The 20,176-nt window shown below is 41.1% G+C and overlaps 1 protein-coding gene across 1 annotated transcript in view; it reads left to right on the top strand.

Moving 5' to 3' along the window:
• The window catches only part of LOC115433198 (dual specificity protein kinase CLK2-like), a 33,504-nt gene extending 17,691 nt beyond the window's left edge, over positions 1-15,813 (top strand). The window contains exons 9-12 of the mRNA XM_030154482.1: positions 158-240; positions 11,086-11,165; positions 15,477-15,567; positions 15,658-15,813. Of these exons, the coding sequence (XP_030010342.1) occupies positions 158-240; positions 11,086-11,165; positions 15,477-15,567; positions 15,658-15,813 (410 nt within the window). The remainder of the gene's footprint in view (positions 1-157; positions 241-11,085; positions 11,166-15,476; positions 15,568-15,657) is intronic.
• The last annotated feature ends 4,363 nt before the right edge of the window (positions 15,814-20,176 follow it).

The raw sequence follows: 20,176 nt of genomic DNA, 5'->3' as shown, positions 1-20,176 counted from the left end.
TCCCAAACAGTCGACTGTACAGCAGTGAAACAGTGAACAGCTGTTTTAATGCCACTGTGATTAAAGCCTCGGCCTCCATACACTTTATGTTCATTTGTTGCATAATTATTCCTGCCGTCAGTGGATTGTTTTAAAGTTGTGTGTGTTTTTTATTCAGATCTGGGCTGGAATCAGTCCTGTGACGTCTGGAGTCTGGGCTGTGTCCTCATGGAGTTTTACCTGGGACGGACCCTGTTCCCGGTAAACACAATACACAACAAACTACACATGATGATGATGATGATTATTACTATTATTATTATTATTGTTGTTGTTGTTCTTCTTCTTCTACTTCTTCTTCTTCTTCTACTTCTTCTTCATCTTCTTCTTCTTCTTCTTCTTCTTCTTATTATTATTATTATTATTATTATTATTATTAGTAGTAGTAGTAGTAGTAGTAGTATTAGTATTAGTATTATTAGTATTATTATTTCAACTTTCATCTTTTTTATAGGGTTGGCCACTTTTCCTATTGATAGAATATTGAACTCAAGTTAAAACAATAATTCATCTGATTTACTTGAAGTCATTCATAGGTTAAATTGAATAAATTTAACACCGTAAATGACCTGAACTATTATTATTATTATTATTATTATTATTATTATTATTATTTGTTTATAATTGTTACGACTACTATTACTGTTATCATTTCACTATAACTTTCATTCTGAGATTATGAAACTATATCTATAATTTACTACTTTGCTACTTATTTCTACTAGTACTTTTATTGTTTTATACTTTTATTTTATTTATATACTTATTATTATTACAATTTTCTGAGGGCTCTGACCACAGGATCAAAAAAGTTCTATGTAATCTAATCTAATCTAATCTAGTCTGATCTAATCTAATCTAATCTACTCTAATCTAATATAATATAACATAACATAATCTAGTCTAATCTAAACTAATATAATATAATATAATATAATATAATATAATATAATATAATCTAGTCTGATCTAATCTAATCTAATCTAATCTAAACTAATCTAATCTAATCTAATCTAATCTAACCTAATATAATATATTATAAAGGGTGGGGAAGCAAAATGTACCCTGAACATTTAGTTGTTTTTTCTCAGCAGACACTACGTCAGTTGTTTTGAACCCAAACATATACTGATGTCATAATCATACCTAACACTATTATCCATACCTTTTCACAAACTTTTGCCCATATGAGTAATCAGGAAAGCAAACGTCAAAGAGTGTGTGATTTGCTGAATGCACTCGTCACACCAAAGGAGATTTCAAAAATAGTTGGAGTGTCCATAAAGACTGTTTATAATGGAAAGAAGAGAATGACTATGAGCAAAACTATTACCAGAAAGTCTGGAAGATACTATTAAAGAAGAATGGGAGAAGTTGTCACCCCAATATTTGAGGAACACTTGCGCAAGTTTCAGGAAGCGTGTGAAGGCAGTTATTGAGAAAGAAGGAGGACACATAGAATAAAAACATTTTCTATTATGGACATTTTCTTGTGGCAAATAAATTCTCATGACTTTCAATAAACTAATTGGTCATACACTGTCTTTCAATCCCTGCCTCAAAATATTGTACATTTTGCTTCCCCACCCTGTACTCTAATCTAATCTAAACTAGTCTAATCTAATCTAAACTAGTCTAATCTAATCTAAAGTAGTCTAATCTAAACTAGTCTAATCTAATCTAATCTAGTCTAGTCTAGTCTAATCTAATACAATCTAATCTAAACTAGTCTAATCTAATCTAATCTAATTCCTACTTTGGAGGAGGACTAATGTGTTATCGTGGTAGGTTCAGGTTTAACTACAGGTTTCAGTGTCAGTGGAAGCTGTTTTTTTTTTTTTCATCTTCCTCTCTCTCTGTATTGGATCACAATGTAAAGCTCGGGTGTGGAACTCATTTTAGTTCAGGTTCCACATTCAGCCCATTATGATCTCCTCTGGGCCGGACCAGCAAAATAATGACATAAAAAAAAAGTTAAATTACATGATGAAAATGTTTCCATCTTAGTAATATGCTTTAAAAAATGTGAGTAACTTAAAACAAAAAACAAGAAAAGCACTTGGAGAGCGCAGACCTCCACCAAGACAGACCCCCACCCCATGATCTCCACCAAAATTTCCTCCGTGTTCCAGTATCAACATTTCCTGAAAATTTCATGAAAATCCGTCCATAACTTTTTGAGTTATCTTGCTAACAAACAAACAAACAAACAAACAAACAAACAAACAAACACGCAAACACACAAAGCAAAGTGATCCCAACACCTCCTGCTGGAGGGAACAATCTGAAGTGTTGTAAGACTAATAAGTGTAATTTCAACACCATTATGATGCCTCAGTTCATCACAGACACATGTTCAACTTACAGATGAGTGGATCTGAACAGACACAGAACATTTAATAACAGGCAGAATATCGGTCAAATGACACTCACTTCCCATAAGACACTTCATGTAGTTCATATTTGTTATTTTTTGTTCAAGGATAGTTTGTAAATGTAAACATTTCCATGTAGTTTTTTACACTAAAACACAGAAAATATATTTGTCATTATTTATAGGTTATATAGGTTATATGTATATTCATTATATTTATAGGTTATAGGTTATTATGATAGTATTTGACTGGTCTGACCCACTTTAGATCATATTGGTCTGAATGTGGAACCTGAACTAAAATGACTTCATTAATAATTGTTAACCCTGTCATGCATGAATTATACAAGCCTTCATCAAGATTTTTTTTTTCCTGAGTGTTTTTATCCCTCGAGGCATTAAAAAAACAATGTGATTGAAATAGTTTTTATAAACCCATTTTTCATGGAGTTACAAAAATGTCCACTCAGCTGGACACCATGCATTTAATTTTTGAAGAAAAGGAACATATTTACTGATAAACTGTGCGAAAATTATGAAATGAAAACATTTTAATGCAGATAATCTGATGTTTTCTCATATTTTAACATACACTAATACTAGCCATTACTCCATGGAGATAAGATGCAAAAAAAACCAAACAAATAAACTGTTAATTACAGTTTAATAACAATAACAAGCAACTGATTTCCACTCAAACATGTCAGTGCAGCTCAAGTTTATCTACAACAGTACAGTTACAGTAATGGTCTGAATGTTAGTGTATGGGATGGTGCATGCACTGCAAAAATCTAAATCTGACCAAGTGTATTTTTCGCATTTCTTGTCAAAATATCTCATCACACTTAAAATAAGACATAATCACCTAAAGAGGAACATATTTTCTTTAATTCAAGCAAAAAAAAAAAAATCTGCCATTGGAACAAGTGAAAATGATCTTGGTAAGATTTCTTGAAATGAGGTTTTGCAGACCTATCGTCTAAAAATCAGTTCTTCTGTCTCACTGAAAAATTCCTCTTTAGATAATTCTGTTTTATTTTAAGTGTGATGAGACGTTTGGACTAGAAATGAGACAAATACACTTGGTCAGATTCAGATTTTGCAGTGTGAGTGTCCACTGTGTCGGCTGATATGGAACTAAAACAACAAAACTGTTAGAACCAGAGACACAAGACTTGGACCCAAATGCACAACCCACAGACAGGAATACAGTTAATGAGTGTTTATTAAACACGGACAGGAAAAACAGTTCACAAAAAGGCTTTTTGAATGAATCCTCGCTGGTTAGTCTGTGTGGATTCGTCACGACGTCCGAATCCAGTAAAGGGAGCTCTCTGCCCGGGTCGGGAGCACACGAGGGGAACCCGACTAGAAACAAGCAGAGAAGTGTCAGGGGGCAGACCAGGTCATACACGGGAAGTCCAAAAAACAGGCAACGGTACATGGGGAAAAGCAAAAGCACTAACCGTGAGTCCAGGCAAAAGGTCGAATACCAGTGTGGCAGAAACAGGCAGAAGTACCGATGAGGGGATCAGGCAGGCTCAGAACAACGAGGAACAATCCGGGTCAGGAACGAACAGACAGGCAGACGAACAGGTTCAGAGAAACGCTGGTAAGTAGACACAACACAAGGAAGGAATATGAACTGGCACAGGATAGGGGAAAACACAGGGCTTATATACACAGAAGGGAGGGAAGACAATGAGACACAGGTGGAACAAATCAGGGCGGAGACAGGTAATCAACACAGGTGAAACAATCAGGGAGAGGAAGCAAAGACACCAGACATGACACAAGAGGAGGATTAACAAAATAAAACAGGAAATGACACACAAGACAGACAAAACATACAAGAGTCCAAGTACTGATATGACAGTACCCCCCCCCCTTAGGGGACGGCTCCAGACGGCCCAGGAACCTCCGGATGGCGCTGACGGAAGTCCCTGATGAGGTCCGGGTCCAAGATGAAGGACGCTGGGACCCAGGACCGTTCCTCTGGACCGTAGCCCTCCCAGTCCACCAGGTACTGGAAGCCGCGACCACGGCGACGGGCCGCCAGGAGACGACGAACGGTGTATGCTGGTCCTCCATCGACGATCCGGGGTGGTGGTGGGGGCTGGGTGGGGGGGTACCAGTCGGCTCTCCTTTACAGGTTTGACCTGGCTGACGTGGAACGTGGGGTGGATTTTCATGGTCCTAGGTAGCCTTAGGCGGACAGACACAGGGTTAATGACCTTAGAGACAGGAAACGGTCCCACAAACCTGGGGGCCAGCTTACGGCTTTCCACCCTCAGAGGCAGATGGCGTGTGGAAAGCCACACCCGCTGGTCTCGCTGGTAGGCCGGTGCTGGGGTTCTGTGGCGGTCAGCCATGGTCTTGTAGTAACCGGTCGATCTTAACAGGGCCTGTCTGGCCCGCAACCAGGTCCTCCTACAGCGGCGGATGAGGGCTTGGGCCGAAGGAACGCTGACCTCCCTCTCAGAAGAGGAGAACAGGGGTGGCTGATATCCGTAAACCACATGGAACGGAGAGAGTCCTGAGGAGGCGCATGGAAGGGTGTTGTGAGCGACCTCCACCCACATGAGCTGGCGACTCCAGGACGCCAGATTGTGAGAGGCCAGAATCCGCAAGCCGGCCTCCAGCACCTGGTTGACCCGCTCCGTCTGGCCGTTGGTCTGGGGATGATAACCAGAAGACAAACTAACAGAAGCCCCAATGACGGCGCAAAAGGCTCGCCAGAAGCGGGCAACAAACTGAGGTCCTCTATCAGAAACCACATCTCTGGGAAATCCATGGAGTCTACAGACGTTGTACATGACCGCCTCCGCTGTCTCCTTGGCGGAGGGGAGTTTGGGCATAGCCACAAAATGAGCCATCTTAGAGAATCTATCTACTATAGTGAGTACAGTAGTGTTACCGTCAGAGGATGGGAGACCAGTTACAAAGTCCAGAGAAATGTCTGACCAGGGTCTCTTGGGGACCGGCAGTGGGCGTAACAGGCCCGCAGGTGCCGCATGCAAAGCCTTGCAAGAAGCACAGGTAGGACATGCCGCCACATATTCAGCTACCTCCTTATCCATATTGGGCCACCAGAACCGTTGCTTGATGACAAACATGGTGCACTGAACTCCTGGGTGGCACGACATCCTGGAGGTATGGGCCCAGTGAATAACCTGAGAACGGACAGACACAGGAACAAACAACCGACCAGGCGGTACCCCCACCGGCACATCACAGTCCTTAAGTGCGTCTATAACAGACTTCTCTATAGACCACTGAAAAGCCCCCACCACACAGGAATCAGGAAGAATAGTGACTGGTTCAGAAACAGATTTAGCAGGGGAAAATCTCCTGGACAGAGCGTCCGGTTTGCCGTTCTTAGAGCCCGGCCGATAGGACAGAGAAAAGTTGAACCGGGTAAAAAAAAGAGCCCACCTGGCCTGTCTAGAATTCAGCCGTTTAGCTGACCGCAGATATTCTAAGTTCTTGTGATCGGTCCAAACCAAAAACGGAATCTCCGTTCCCTCCAGCCAGTGCCTCCACTCCTCCAGCGCCACCTTGATGGCCAGCAACTCCCGGTTACCGATGTCATAATTCCTCTCCGGTTTAGATAATTTCCGTGACAGGAAGGCACAGGGGTGAAGCCTGCCATCACTCGGGGACCTCTGGGAAATAACAGCCCCCACCCCCACATCAGAGGCATCAACCTCAACAACAAACTGTAATGATGGGTCAGGAACGGACAGGATGGGAGCCGTAGTGAAAGCCCTCTTAAGACGAATGAACGCCTCCTCCGCCTCCGGACTCCACCTGAAAGTAGTCTTGAGAGAGGTGAGGGCATGTAAAGGGGCAGCAACATTGCTGAAACCCCGAATAAATTTGCGGTAAAAATTGGCAAATCCTAAGAATCCTTGTACCTCCTTACGAGACGAAGGGGTTGGCCAATCCCTGACCGCACTGATTTTGTCCGGATCCATCTGGACGCTCCCCTCACTGATGATGAAGCCAAGGAAGGACACCGATGTCTGATGGAACTCGCACTTTTCAGCTTTGACATAAAGCTGGTTTTGCAAAAGCTTCTGTAGAACCTATCGAACGTGCTGGACATGTTTCTCTTCGTCTGGAGAAAATATCAAGACGTCGTCCAGATATACAAAAACAAACTGATTCAACATGTCTCGGAGGACATCATTAACCAAAGCCTGAAAAACGGCTGGAGCATTTGTCAGACCAAAAGGCATCACTAAATACTCATAGTGACCGCTAGGAGTGTTAAATGCGGTCTTCCACTCATCCCCTTCCCTAATTCTAACCAGGTGATAAGCGTTTCTGAGATCCAATTTAGTGAAAATTCGAGCTCCATGTAAGAGCTCGAAGGCCGATGACATCAGGGGAAGTGGATAACGGTTCCGAATAGTGATATCATTGAGACCCCTAGAGTCAATACAGGGTCTCAGGGTCTTGTCTTTCTTATCCACAAAAAAGAACCCCGCCCCCGCCGGGGACGAGGAAGGCCGAATAAGACCTGCTGCTAAAGATTCATCAATGTACTTTTGCATAGCAACTGTCTCAGGACCAGACAGGGAATATAACCTTCCCCTAGGGGGACAGGAACCAGGGCGAAGGTCTATTGCACAGTCATAGGGTCTGTGCGGAGGTAAAGAGGTGGCTCTGGACTTACTGAAAACCTGTTTCAGATCGTGATAGTGTACAGGTACTTTATTCAGAGCAGGAAAATCCGCCACCTCTTCAGAGACCATATGAACCGGGGCCACCGAAGCTGAATCAGCTGGGGACAAAAAATCAGAGTCACTGTGTCCAACACCACAAGAAAAACAGTCTTTACCCCAGGACCGAATCTCCCCCGTACTCCAGTCTAGCTGAGGATTGTGGCGTTGGAGCCAAGGGAAACCCAGGATGAGCGGGTGAGCCTCAGAGTGATAAATATGAAAAGGAAGAGCCTCTGTATGTCTGTCAGCAAACCGGACCGTCACAGGTTGGGTCTGATGGGTGATCCTGCAGATGATATGGTCATCCAAAGCTCGTGCCTCTAGTGGTCGCTCGAGAGAAGACAGGGAGAGTCCCAGCTTAAGGGCGAGTTGATCGTCCATCAGATTGGCGTCCGAGCCGGAGTCTATCAATACCGGATGCTGTAGGGACAGAGATTCAGAGCAGAGGCAGACCAGGGGAAGCTGACGGGACAGGCTAGACATACACACAGTCCGACTAAGCAGCTTTTCCTCACCTGGAGCGGATCTTTTCTTATTGGGACAGGTATTCACACGATGACCCTCCTGACCACAGTAGAGACAGAGACCCGCCGCCAGCCGGCGCCGATGTTCCTCCGCCAAAAGCCGGGTGCGACCTAACTGCATGGCCTCCCCTCTAGCGCCGTCACCCGCCTTGGCCGCCGGCAGAGGGAGTTGGGGATAGGATGAACTGGCAGCCGGTCGCTCCTCTGCTGGTTCCGCCTGCCAAACCGACATCTGGTCCGAGGTGTGGATGGCCGCAGCGATGACCTCATCCAGCGACCTCAGCTCCCGCCGGAGAGCCATCTCCCGGCCGATGGTGCGGTCAAGGCCCGACTGAAAAGCACTGATTAATGATTGTTCGTTCCACCCGGCCTCGACAGCCAGAGACCGGAACCGACACACATATTGTCTGATAGACATACTTCCTTGTTTAAATCTCATGAGTTGCTGACCCGCCTGCTGGCCCCGAACAGGGTGATCGTACACACGTTTTAATTCAGAGCATAAGCTATCAAAAGAGCGTGTAACCGGAGAATCACTCTCAAACAGAGCGTTGAAATAGCTTAAAGGGGGGCCTTCCAATAAGCTAGCAACATAAGCTATTTTTGCTGCGTCACAGGAGAAACGGCGAGGCTGAGCCTCAAAAATCACCTGGAGCTGGGTAAAAAAATTCCTACAGGTCTCTGGGTCACCAGCGTACTTATTAGGCGGGGGAATGTTAGGTTCATCGGCGGAACGACCCGATGAAGCCGAAGCCACTGGTTTGACAGGTTGAATAGGCTCAGGGGCCCGGGTGTTGGAAATTTGGGACATCTGGACTGATAATTGGTTCATTTTGTCCATAAGCGAGTGTAGTACTTGCTCATGCCCCCCTAACTGTTGCCCCTGAGAGCGAAGGGCCTCCCTGACCTGGTCTAGGTTGGCTGGGTCCATGCTTGGCCAGTTCGTACTGTTAGAACCAGAGACACAAGACTTGGACCCAAATGCACAACCCACAGACAGGAATACAGTTAATGAGTGTTTATTAAACACGGACAGGAAAAACAGTTCACAAAAAGGCTTTTTGAATGAATCCTCGCTGGTTAGTCTGTGTGGATTCGTCACGACGTCCGAATCCAGTAAAGGGAGCTCTCTGCCCGGGTCGGGAGCACACGAGGGGAACCCGACTAGGAACAAGCAGAGAAGTGTCAGGGGGCAGACCAGGTCATACACGGGAAGTCCAAAAAACAGGCAACGGTACATGGGGAAATGCAAAAGCACTAACCCTGAGTCCAGGCAAAAGGTCGAATACCAGTGTGGCAGAAACAGGCAGAAGTACCGATGAGGGGATCAGGCAGGCTCAGAACAACGAGGAACAATCCGGGTCAGGAACGAACAGACAGGCAGACGAACAGGTTCAGAGAAACGCTGGTAAGTAGACACAACACAAGGAAGGAATACGAACTGGCACAGGACAGGGGAAAACACAGGGCTTATATACACAGAAGGGAGGGAAGACAATGAGACACAGGTGGAACAAATCAGGGCGGAGACAGGTAATCAACACAGGTGAAACAATCAGGGAGAGGAAGCAAAGACACCAGACATGACACAAGAGGAGGATTAACAAAATAAAACAGGAAATGACACACAAGACAGACAAAACATACAAGAGTCCAAGTACTGATATGACAAAAACCCATGAACACACAAGAGAACAGCTGTCCACCGGAGTGAGCGCTGTGCATGAAAGGGTTAATAATTGTTCATATCTTCAGTATTTTTGTATTTCATCCAGTCATCCCATGGGCCAGACTGGACCCTTTGGTGGGTTGGCTTTGGTCCATGGGCCGTATGTTTGACACCCCTGACGTACAGTGATACTACTGACCATGTATGTGTTTGTGATCGGTCATCTGGTGGAACTGCCTCCACTTTTACCCCTGTCTAAACCTACTGTATATGTTTATTTATCGTTATTGTCATAGCATAATGACCTAACTCATACAAAAGTGGACAAAAGTATGTGGACATGTTGAATCCAGGTGTTTCTTTTCTAACAGGGGTCTGGGATCCAAAACAATAATGACTAATGTCAGAATAGAGTTTTATATTATGGGATAAATATCATATTGATTATTAATATTGATGTTTCTGTGTCTGATCCTCATGAACAGGACATCTGACAGCTGGAGACATGATGTGTCCACATATTTATGTCCATGTAGTTTACAAACATCAATATTTCCTTAACCCTTTCATGCACAGTGGTCACTCCAGTGGTCAGTTCTTCTCCAGCTGTTCTCTTATATATTCATGGGTTTTGTTATTTTAGTTCCATATCAGCCGACACAGTGGACACTTATGCATCATCTCATAAACTGACATTCATACCATTACAGTAACTTTGCTGTTCTTGATTGGTTCTTGAGTGGAAATCAATTGTTAATTGTTATTTTTTGCATATTATCTCCATGAAGTGAGTAATAACTAGTCTTAGAATATGTTCAAATGTGAGAAAATATCAGATTAGCTGCATTAAACATGTTTTTATTCAATTGTTTTCATGTCATTTTCTGATATTGGGTTTTAAATACTTGTTTCTTTACTTCAAGAATATAATGCATGGTGTAGCTGAGTGGACATTTTTGTAAATCCATGAAAAAAAAAAAACAACTCAATTGTATTGTTTTTTTTCATGCCTAAGGAGGAATAAAACCACTAAAAAAAAAATTTTTTTTTAAATTCATGCATGAAAGGGTTAAAGTTTAATGGTAGATTTTTCTTCCTCAATCAGATATGATGACAGTAGATGGTTAGATGAGAAAGAAAATTATTATTTACACTCAGAGCAGGAAAAATATTATAGAAATTTAGAGGAAGAACATTTAAAATCACAGTCAGGGATAAAACAAAACAAAAAAATCAATGTTGAGGGAAATGTATAGAGTATAGAGGGTTTTTTGTGTGTTTTTTGTTGTGTTTGTATTTATCTGTTTATTTTTTAACGTGGACCATCTATCTATCTATCTAAATGAAGTCAAAACCATATTTGACTCATTTTAGAAACAAAAATAACAATTTAACCCAAACTTTCCAATGCACTGATATTCATCCCATAATATAAAACTCTATTCTGACATTAGTCCTTATTGTTTTGTATCCCAGACCCCTGTTAGAAAAGAAATACCTGAATTCAACGTGTCCACATACTTTTGTCAATTTGTGTATGAGTTAGACAGTTTTGACAGGAGGATAATGACATGTATATAGATGGTTCAGAAAACCTAATGAAAAACTTAATGAGTGGAACCCTGTGGTGAAACTAGTGCACGGTTGGAGTTGTTTTGTTTTCGTTAAATCAGCTGTTGGTTCTTTTCATACAGCTAATCTAACCCTTAGTATAATTAATACGGTTCCTGTCTCTGCCTGTAATTTCAGACACATAACAGTCATGAACATCTTGCCATGATGGAGAAAGTTCTGGGACCGATACCGTCCCACCTGCTGAAGCAGACCAGGTGAGTCCCCACAGGAACCAGAACCATCACCTAAAGTGGACTGGTCCGTTTTGGGCTGGACTTCAGTTACATGTGTGGCTTTAATACAAATACAAAAAATACAGAACGAATGTCAAGATGAGTTAAATGCATAAAAATTCACATGGTTTGGGAAAGAATGACTCTGTTTTGAGGTGTTTTTGAGGTAATTTAAACATCTGTGGGAGAAAACTGAGTCCAACTAACGGTAAGGGTCATGAAAACAACTGAACAGAACAGAACAGAACAGAATAGAATAGAATAGAATAGAATAGAATAGAATAGAATAGAATAGAATAGAATAGAATGAGTGTCTTTGTAACAAGTCCAGTCAAACTCAGAATGCCATCCAATCTGTGCATCATACGATAACAGTAAAGTTAATTTTGAACTTCAGTAGAACTAAAATATAAAGGTGAATCAAAGGAGCATATGTGTGACAGCTGTATTTTTTTTTCTTCACTTTTCCTTTAAATATCACTGGTGCGTTGTCCCGTGTGGATCCACAGGTTGTAGATGTGGTCGTTTTTATGCTGGTGTGTATTCATACATCCTGTACCGCATTTGTCCAGCAGTCACCGCCAAAGTGTTCTGGGTACACCAACATGATTGTAAGGCGACTGTATTCAAAATGACTAATATCTCCCAAAATATTGGTTCTATCAACGTGCTGTTTTCACTAGTCTGTTCATTGACCAAAAATACATAAGTATGACAAACTGCGGCAGTCAGCTGTGGGCGGAGTTAGTGGGAATCCCCTGTTTTGTGGTGAAGTGCATTATGGGAATTGGAGGTCCACGCAGCCGCAGTACGGCAGCAGCAGCAACAAACACGAAAACAGCTTCATTGCTTCTTGCTGCTGCAGCTGAGTGGAATTCTGAAAAGGCCAAAGTGATGGTTTGGTATGTAAACAAACGGACTGTTTATGGTGCAGTGCACTTTGAAGTCGTCCGTGAGGGAAGACATCCCAACCAGCATGTCCATGTGGGCCCCAGAGGGGTTACGACTGGGCTGTATATGAGGGTCCCATGTGGGTTTGTCTGCAGTTTCCATGGTGACCATACATGTGTTTGACCAGATCAGAATCAGAATCAGAATCAGAATCTCTTTATTGTCACTGTACCAAGTACAACGAAATTGAGGCAAAGCTCTCAGGTTCAGAGCAAGAATTTACAGACAGACAACAAATACCAGTGAAAGGCTCAGTTATTTACACTAAAAAGTAAAAAGTATTGCAAACTAAGATGTTTGTAAAACATAGAATTTCAGTAGTGCAAATAACATGAAAGATAAATATCGTGGGATAAATAGTGTGAAAAATAAATAATATGAGATATTCAGATCTCTGAATATCACCTGTATCTTTCTCCAGATTGTATCTATTAAATTTTTTTCACATACAGTTTACATTCAGTACATTCATATGTCATTTGTCAAATTACACCAATGAAAATATAAATGACGTACATTTCTTCCAATATGCATCATCAAAACCACCTATTATAGCTAACCACACTTTCAGCTGACTCTGGATAATAGCGGTACAGACGACATACAGGACCTCTTTAATATTGCATTGGCTTCTATTGAAGCAAAACTCAGGATTACTCATCCAGGCTTCTATACATATAAGTGAATAAGACTTATTCAAAAATGGACACAGCACCTTAGAATGTATATTAAGTTACTGTAGGTTACTGCATTAAACAATATTACAATATAAGAAACATATATATTCGCATTAAGGCATCTAACATGACATATTCAACATTAAATAAAGAAATAGTGCATTCTGGGTTCTCAAAACATTATACAGTCATATCAGGAGCCTTCAGAAATGAACTGGAGCAAGATACACTCAGTATATAATTCCTATTATACACGGATCACAGTGAAATAAATGTATGAAGCACCAACTGGCCAACTGTTGTGATAACTACACGAACTCCTGCGAGACTACGGCGCCATGTGACTCAGCTTTCCCACAGTTCAATAAACTTCCAGAAAACTGACCTTACACTCACATAAATCATCACAACATTACTTCCAGCAAATATAAAGGTAATACAAAGCTTAAGGCTTTCATCCATGGTAATTTTAACTGAGTACTGACCTAAAGGTGGAGTCTGAGTGGAAGAAAAACAGAAACACCTGGATCTTTCTCCAGATTGCGTCTGAAGCGGAACAGGAAATGGGTCCGCAGTAGGCAGCTGGGGTGGACGACTACAGCGCCAAAGGTTCCACTCACCATTCCTCTCCTTCACTCACAAATATTAACACAGGGCTACATTTTGTAAATGTAAAATAATAATGCTTTTAATTATGAGAGTAGATTTACACAAACAGTGAAAATAAAAAGGTTTTACCTCCAATATAATAAATATTATACCAAATGTGGTTGCACATATTTGGGTGCACCACAGATGCCCATTCACTTTTTACATGTCAGCGTTTTTCAACCTTTCACCTGAAATTCAAATGGGATCGCCTGACATTTCTAGTAATTGATAAAACAAAACAAAACAAAACAAAAAAACTTACTAATAAACATATATGGTGAGTAGACAGAGACAATCTCAATCCATATCAGACAAACTGTGAAGCTGAAACTGCAGTACTGTGGTTCTGTTTATGTGTGGTTCTGTTTATGTGTGGTTCTGTTTATGTGTGGTTCTGTTTATCTGTGGTTCTGTTTATCTGTGGTTCTGTTCATGTGTGGTTCTGTTTATGTGTGGTTCTGTTTATCTGTGGTTCTGTTTATCTGTGGTTCTGTTCATCTGTGGTTCTGTTTATCTGTGGTTCTGTTTATGTGTGGTTCTGTTTCTCTGTGGTTCTGTTTGCCTGTGGTTCTGTTTATCTGTGGTTCTGTTTATCTGTGGTTCTGTTTATGTGTGGTTCTGTTTCTCTGTGGTTCTGTTTGCCTGTGGTTCTGTTTATCTGTGGTTCTGTTTGTCTGTGGTTCTGTTCATCTGTGGTTCTGTTTCTCTGTGGTTCTGTTTATGTGTGGTTCTGTTTACCTGTGGTTCTGTTTCTGTGTCAGATGTTCATTGTGGTCAGTTTCAGATGCTGCAGCTCTTTCATAATTCATAGTTTCAGTTCTAGTTTGTTCAGTATTCATTGTCCTCCTTGTAAATCCCAGCTGGACTGACTGGACAGATCCTGAGCCTTTGTGCAGTAATCTACACCTGGATTTACTGCCTCTGTCCACAATAATAGACATTATAAACAGACTAAATGTCCTCTAACATTAACCTGTATTTGAAACATAGTAGAGCAAAAACAAATTAATTTTAGCAAAAAAAAAAAAGTCTCTGTTTTGAATGTCTGGGGTCGCCAGAGTTTTGTGATGTTAAAATGGGGTCAGGAGTAAAAAAAGGCTGGAACCGCTGGTCTATGTGTAGTTGACAGTTTGTGAACACTGTATATTACAAAAACCTTGAAGGCAGAGATGTCCTAAACTTTTTGGTGAGTCAGATTTTGCACATTGTCAGATAATTCCTCTCTACATAAAAGGTGTTTTACTAGTACACAGGTGTCAAACATGCGGCCCAGGGGCCAAATCTGGCCCACCAAAGGGTCCAATCCGGCCTGTAGGATGAATTTATGAAATGCAGAAATTACTCTAAAGATATTAACAATCAATTGTTTTACTTCAGGACCCACATAAAGCCCTACTTTAGTCTCAAGTGGGTCAGGTCAGTAAAATACTATCATAAAAACCTACAAAAAATGACAATTGCAAATGTTTCCTCTGTTTAGTGTAAAAAAGTAAAATTACATGGAAATGTGTAAATTTACAAACTAGCCTTTCACAAAAAATATGAAAAACTAGAAATGTCCGAAGAGAAGTAAGTGCAATTTTACTAATATTCTGCCAGTTACTCAAATATTTGGTGTATTTGCAGATCCACTGTGATCTGTAAGTTGTAATGCACATTTACAAATGATAAGCAGAGGCAGAATAGAGTTAAAACTGCACTTATTTTTCTTAATAAAGTTTAGCTTTTTCATGGTTGTTCATGTTATTCACATTTTTAAAAGGACAGTTTAGAGAGATATAAACGTTTCCATAATATAATTTTACTTTTTTCTCTATAAAACACATTGAAATGTTTGGAGTTGTCATTATTTCTATATTATTATGTTATTATTTTACTGGTCCGGCCCACTGCAGATCAGACTGGGAGGATATGACCCCTGAACTAAAATGAGTTTGACAGCCCTGTACTACTATAGCCCGTGTGTGTGTGTGTGTGTGTGTGTATGTGTATTACACAATGTGTGACTGTGTAGAAAGCAGCAGTACGTGCACAACGGCCGTCTGAACTGGGAAGACCAGAGCCCCTCCAACGAACACGTCAGGAAACACTGTAAACCCCTGAAGGTAAACTGCACTCAGATCAGCCAATCAGCTGCAGCCGAGCGGGTCAGGTGGTGCAGCAGGTGAAAGTGACAGTACCCACATGTCTCTCAGCAGTTAATGGAGACGAGGAGCGAGGAGGAGAGCCAGCTGTTCCACCTGCTCAGCTGCATGTTGGAGTACGACGTGTGCAAACGCATCACCATGGAGGAGGCGCTGTGGCACCCGTTCTTCAGCCCCATGAGGAACCAGAAACAGCAGCGGAGCTAGGACACATGTGCGGACGCATGTGCGGACTGGCGACCGACGAGGACGGCACATCCAAAGTACATCCAAAAGGGGGACTAGTTAGTGATGGTAGCTGATTTAAAGGCCGTTAAAGTCATTTCACCTCCACATTCAGCCCAATATGATCTGAAGTGGGCCGGACCAGTCAAATAATAACACATAAATAATGTCAACTCCAAACTTTTCTCTACGTTTAGTAGGCCTGTAACGGTACACAAAATTTTCCGGTTTGGTTTGTTTTCGGTTGCGAAAGCCACGGTTCGTTTTTTTTCAGTTCGATACGGGAAGAACGAACACCCCTCAAAATGTCTTTAACCCTTTCATGCACAGCAGTCAGTCCAGTGGACAGTTCTTCTCCAGCTGTTCTCTTGTATATTCATGGATTTGTTGTTTTAGTTCCAGATCAGCCAACACAGTGGACACTTCTACCCCATCCTATACACTGACGTTCAGACCAGTACTGTAACTTTGCTGTTCTAGATAAACCTGATCTGCACTGACATGTTTGAGTCTACATTAATAGCTTGTTATTGTTATTAAACTGCAATTTAAAGTTTTATCATTATTATTATTATTATTATTATTATTATTATTATTATTATTATTATTTTGCATATTATTTCCATGAGTATAGTATTAGAGTAGGTTAAAATGTGAGAAAACAGCAGATTGGCAGCATTCAAATGTTTTTATTTCATAGTTTTCACACAATATATGAGTGAATACGTATTTCTTTGCTTCAAAAATTAAACACATGGTGTCTGTCCAGCTGAGTGGACATTTTTGGAACTCCATGAAAAATAGGTTCATAAAAAAAATTTCAATTGCATTTTTTTTTTCATGTCTAAAGAGGAATAAAAACATTCAGGAACAAAAAAACATCTTGATTAAGGTTCTCATAATTCATGCATGAAAGCGTTACTGCATTTCTTATGAATTTTTGAACATTTTTCCCCCAGTTTTTGGAGACAATAGAATATAGAAAAACAGGAGTAATGTAATTCTGTGGCTATAAATCAAATAGAAAATAAAATAAATTATTAATATTACTAAATGTATTTTAAACATTAGTATTGCACCCTTTCCTGAGAGGTAGTTTTAAACAAACAACACAAATCTAATCCCAGTTCTGTCAGTTCACATTTTACAGAAAAATAACAACAAAAAAATTCCACATGAAGTGCAACATTGACAAGAGGGTAAACTGGTATTCTGTTGAAACAAACTGAAGAGAAACACTGACAACAAAATGAACCAAATTATTTATTTTAGGACAGAGAACAAACTGTTTAGGACACTGTGTGTATATGTATTTGTATGTGTGTGTGTGTGTGTGTGTGTGTGTGTGTGTGTGTGTGTGTGTGTGTGTGTGTGTGTGTGTGTGTGTGTGTGTGTGTGTGTGTGTGTGTGTGCGTGCGTGTGTGTGTGTGTGTATTAGGCTGGTCCAACAATCCTGGTAAAAAATACAGTTTCAGATCACCTCAGTTCAAACCCTGCATTAGGTTTTGTCATTCAAAAGATGATTTGGGAAAAAATTTGGAAGAAACAGGAGATGTTTTAGAGGTTGCACAAGTTTCTGAAGTTTCCTGTAAATGGACTAATTGTTCATTTTCAGCAGAGCCAAGCTGACCTGTAAGAGAAGAGCAGCACTATCAAAACCAAGGTTTGAGGGATTCAGCTAGAACTATATGGATGAAGTAACTCCGCCCACATCTGTGGTACTGGAGTAAATATATGGATGAAGTAACTCCGCCCACATCTGTGGTACTGGAGTGTAGAACTGGTTGTGGTCCATTCTGTGACTCCAGTGTGACACCAGAGCAGAAGCAGCTGATGGTGGACACCATGATGTTAAATGCAGGTTCTTTGGTTCCTCTAAAGCGTTGGGATGTCCTTCATCCATCAGATTGTGAAGGGAAGCAGATCAGGGCTTTTGTCCCCACCAGCACCATGCGTCTGTTTGAACCTTTGGATCTGCCACAAACATTCTGAACAGTTCCTCCAGTAGACTGGGCTGATGATGCAGACTTTCAGAAGGAGGAGAACACTGGGCATTCCACTAAAGCTGTCAGTGATGTCACTGACAGAGGGGCGGAGCTTATTCCAGACTTCATCTGGAGCCGAACAACAAATGCAGATCACAAACAGTACTGGCAACAAGTTGTCAAAGAACACAGGAACATTTTTGGTCATTTCAGTAAACCAAACGTGGTTGAGGACTTTCTGAGGAACATTTTTATGTGAGTGTCAGTTTGATTTGGAGAATAAAATGACAGATTCTTCTAATCTGCCTTATTCATTTGGACAGTTGTTACAGTATATAGACATCTGCACCTGTCTGGGACACCTCTGAATATTAATTAATTTGCATCAAATTTGGACCGAAGTAATTTGGCCAGATATGGAACCAAAGGCAGGGTTCGAATCCAGAGAATCTGAAAAACATTTTTGGACCACCCTCGTGTGTGTGTGCAGGGTGTGTGTGTGCAGGGTGCAATTTGTCAAAAGCAATTTTTTTTTTTGGTCGGAGTGGGGGGCGGGGGGGGGCACATCAATATACGTGAGGGTGCGGTCCATAACTAACGCTGGTGTGAAACAAAAGGGAAACTTTACACACTTTCAACGTCCAACTCTGGGTTCTATTCCTGTATTATCCAGCGTGTGTGTGTGTGTGCGTGTGTGTGTGTGTGTGTGTGCGTGTGTGTGTGTGTGTGTGTGTGCGTGTGTGTGCGTGCGTGCATGCGTGCGTGCGTGCGTGTGTGTTTGTTTGTGAGACAGACAGAGTTAGTGTAAGTGTTTTAGAACTAGCGGACATGGGCGGTTGTCTTTCACCTGAACCTGCAGTGATCCAAACTGGACTGGACTGATGCTGGAGGGTCTGCAGTCTGTTCCATCCAGGTTCACATCAGATTTGTGTTTTCTTTTTTTGTCTTATATCAGCTGCTATTTCATATTTCAGGTCAATGTGTGCTCCTTCAAAATGTCTGTGTGGAACTTGCACGGATTTAAAGTTCCACATCGAACATCGTCTTTCGTTCCTTTTTCTTTTTCTCATCATGCTGTGGGTTCAGCTGTGGACCGAACTGAACAGGAACGGTTCGGTTCGGTATGTGGACCGTTACAGGCCTAATTTTTAGGGGTGAAAAAAGTAAAATTATATGAAGAAAAGATTTACATCTGCAAAGTATCTTTCAAAAAACGTGAATAACATGAACAACCACAAACAACCTGAAATCTATTAAGAAAAATGAATGCAGTTTCATCGTCTTCTCATTTACATTCATAACCTACAGATCACAGTGGATCTACAAACACACAAACATTTAATAACTGGTCAAATTGAACTTACTTCTCTTTAGACATTTCTCATATTTGTTCAAGCTGTTTGCATTTTTTTTGTGAAAGTATAGTTTGTAAATGTAAACATTTTCATGTAAATTTAAAATTTTTGCACTGACTTATTATTTCACTGGTCTGACTCTTTGAGGTTGATTTGGGTTCTATGTGACCCCTGGACTAAAAGGATTTTCACACCACTGACCCTTAATATCTTCAGTGTAATTCTTACTTTTCACATTCACCCCATGGGCTGGACTGGACCCTTTGGTGGGTCAGTTTTGAGCCGTGGGCCGCATGTTTGAGCTGGCTCATTGACACATAGAAGACAAGCTGTTAACTGGAAGAATACGAAAATATCCCCAGATAAAAGGAGTTCAGAGAAACCCATCTGAATGCTTCTGCAGTATTGCTTTGGATACATAAAGGTGATTGACAGACACGCTGGCCCCTCATATTACAGCCTCTGCAGGGGGAATACAAACCTACATTAACCCATAAACACCCAGTGCTACCTTTATAACACTTCCCAAATATTTTTTTTCTCTATAATTAGCCTTCCTTGAGTAATTTGTCACCATTTATTGTAATATTATCTTCTGTATATTGTGTTTTTCAGTGTAAACCTTGTATTTTCCTATGTTTAATTCACTGATCATGTAGATGTTCATAAAACCTCAGAGTAAATTCAAAGGTTATTAAATGAAACACAGATAAAACTGTAGAAAAAGAGGCTTTTTCAGCAAAGATATCCTGAACTGAACCTAAACCCAGTGTGTCCATCCACTGGCACTGATCCAACTGCATGGGTTTGACTGGAGAATCAATGTTGTAGAAGATGAAAGTGTTTCCACGGTAACTACGGAGCCTCTGAACGTCCAAATATGGTCATATCTGATGACCATGAAAAGATGAAGAACTGTATTTGACACCAGTTATTGACATGGAGTGATAGGATTAGTGAATCAACAGGAATTAAACAGTTTAGATCAGTAGCTGGTTTTTAGTC

Source organism: Sphaeramia orbicularis, chromosome 14 (genome assembly GCF_902148855.1).
Source record: "Sphaeramia orbicularis chromosome 14, fSphaOr1.1, whole genome shotgun sequence".
Lineage (NCBI taxonomy): Eukaryota > Metazoa > Chordata > Actinopteri > Kurtiformes > Apogonidae > Sphaeramia > Sphaeramia orbicularis.
The sequence above is the reverse complement of the archived record's forward strand: the minus strand, read 5'-3'. Positions and strand labels throughout refer to the sequence as shown.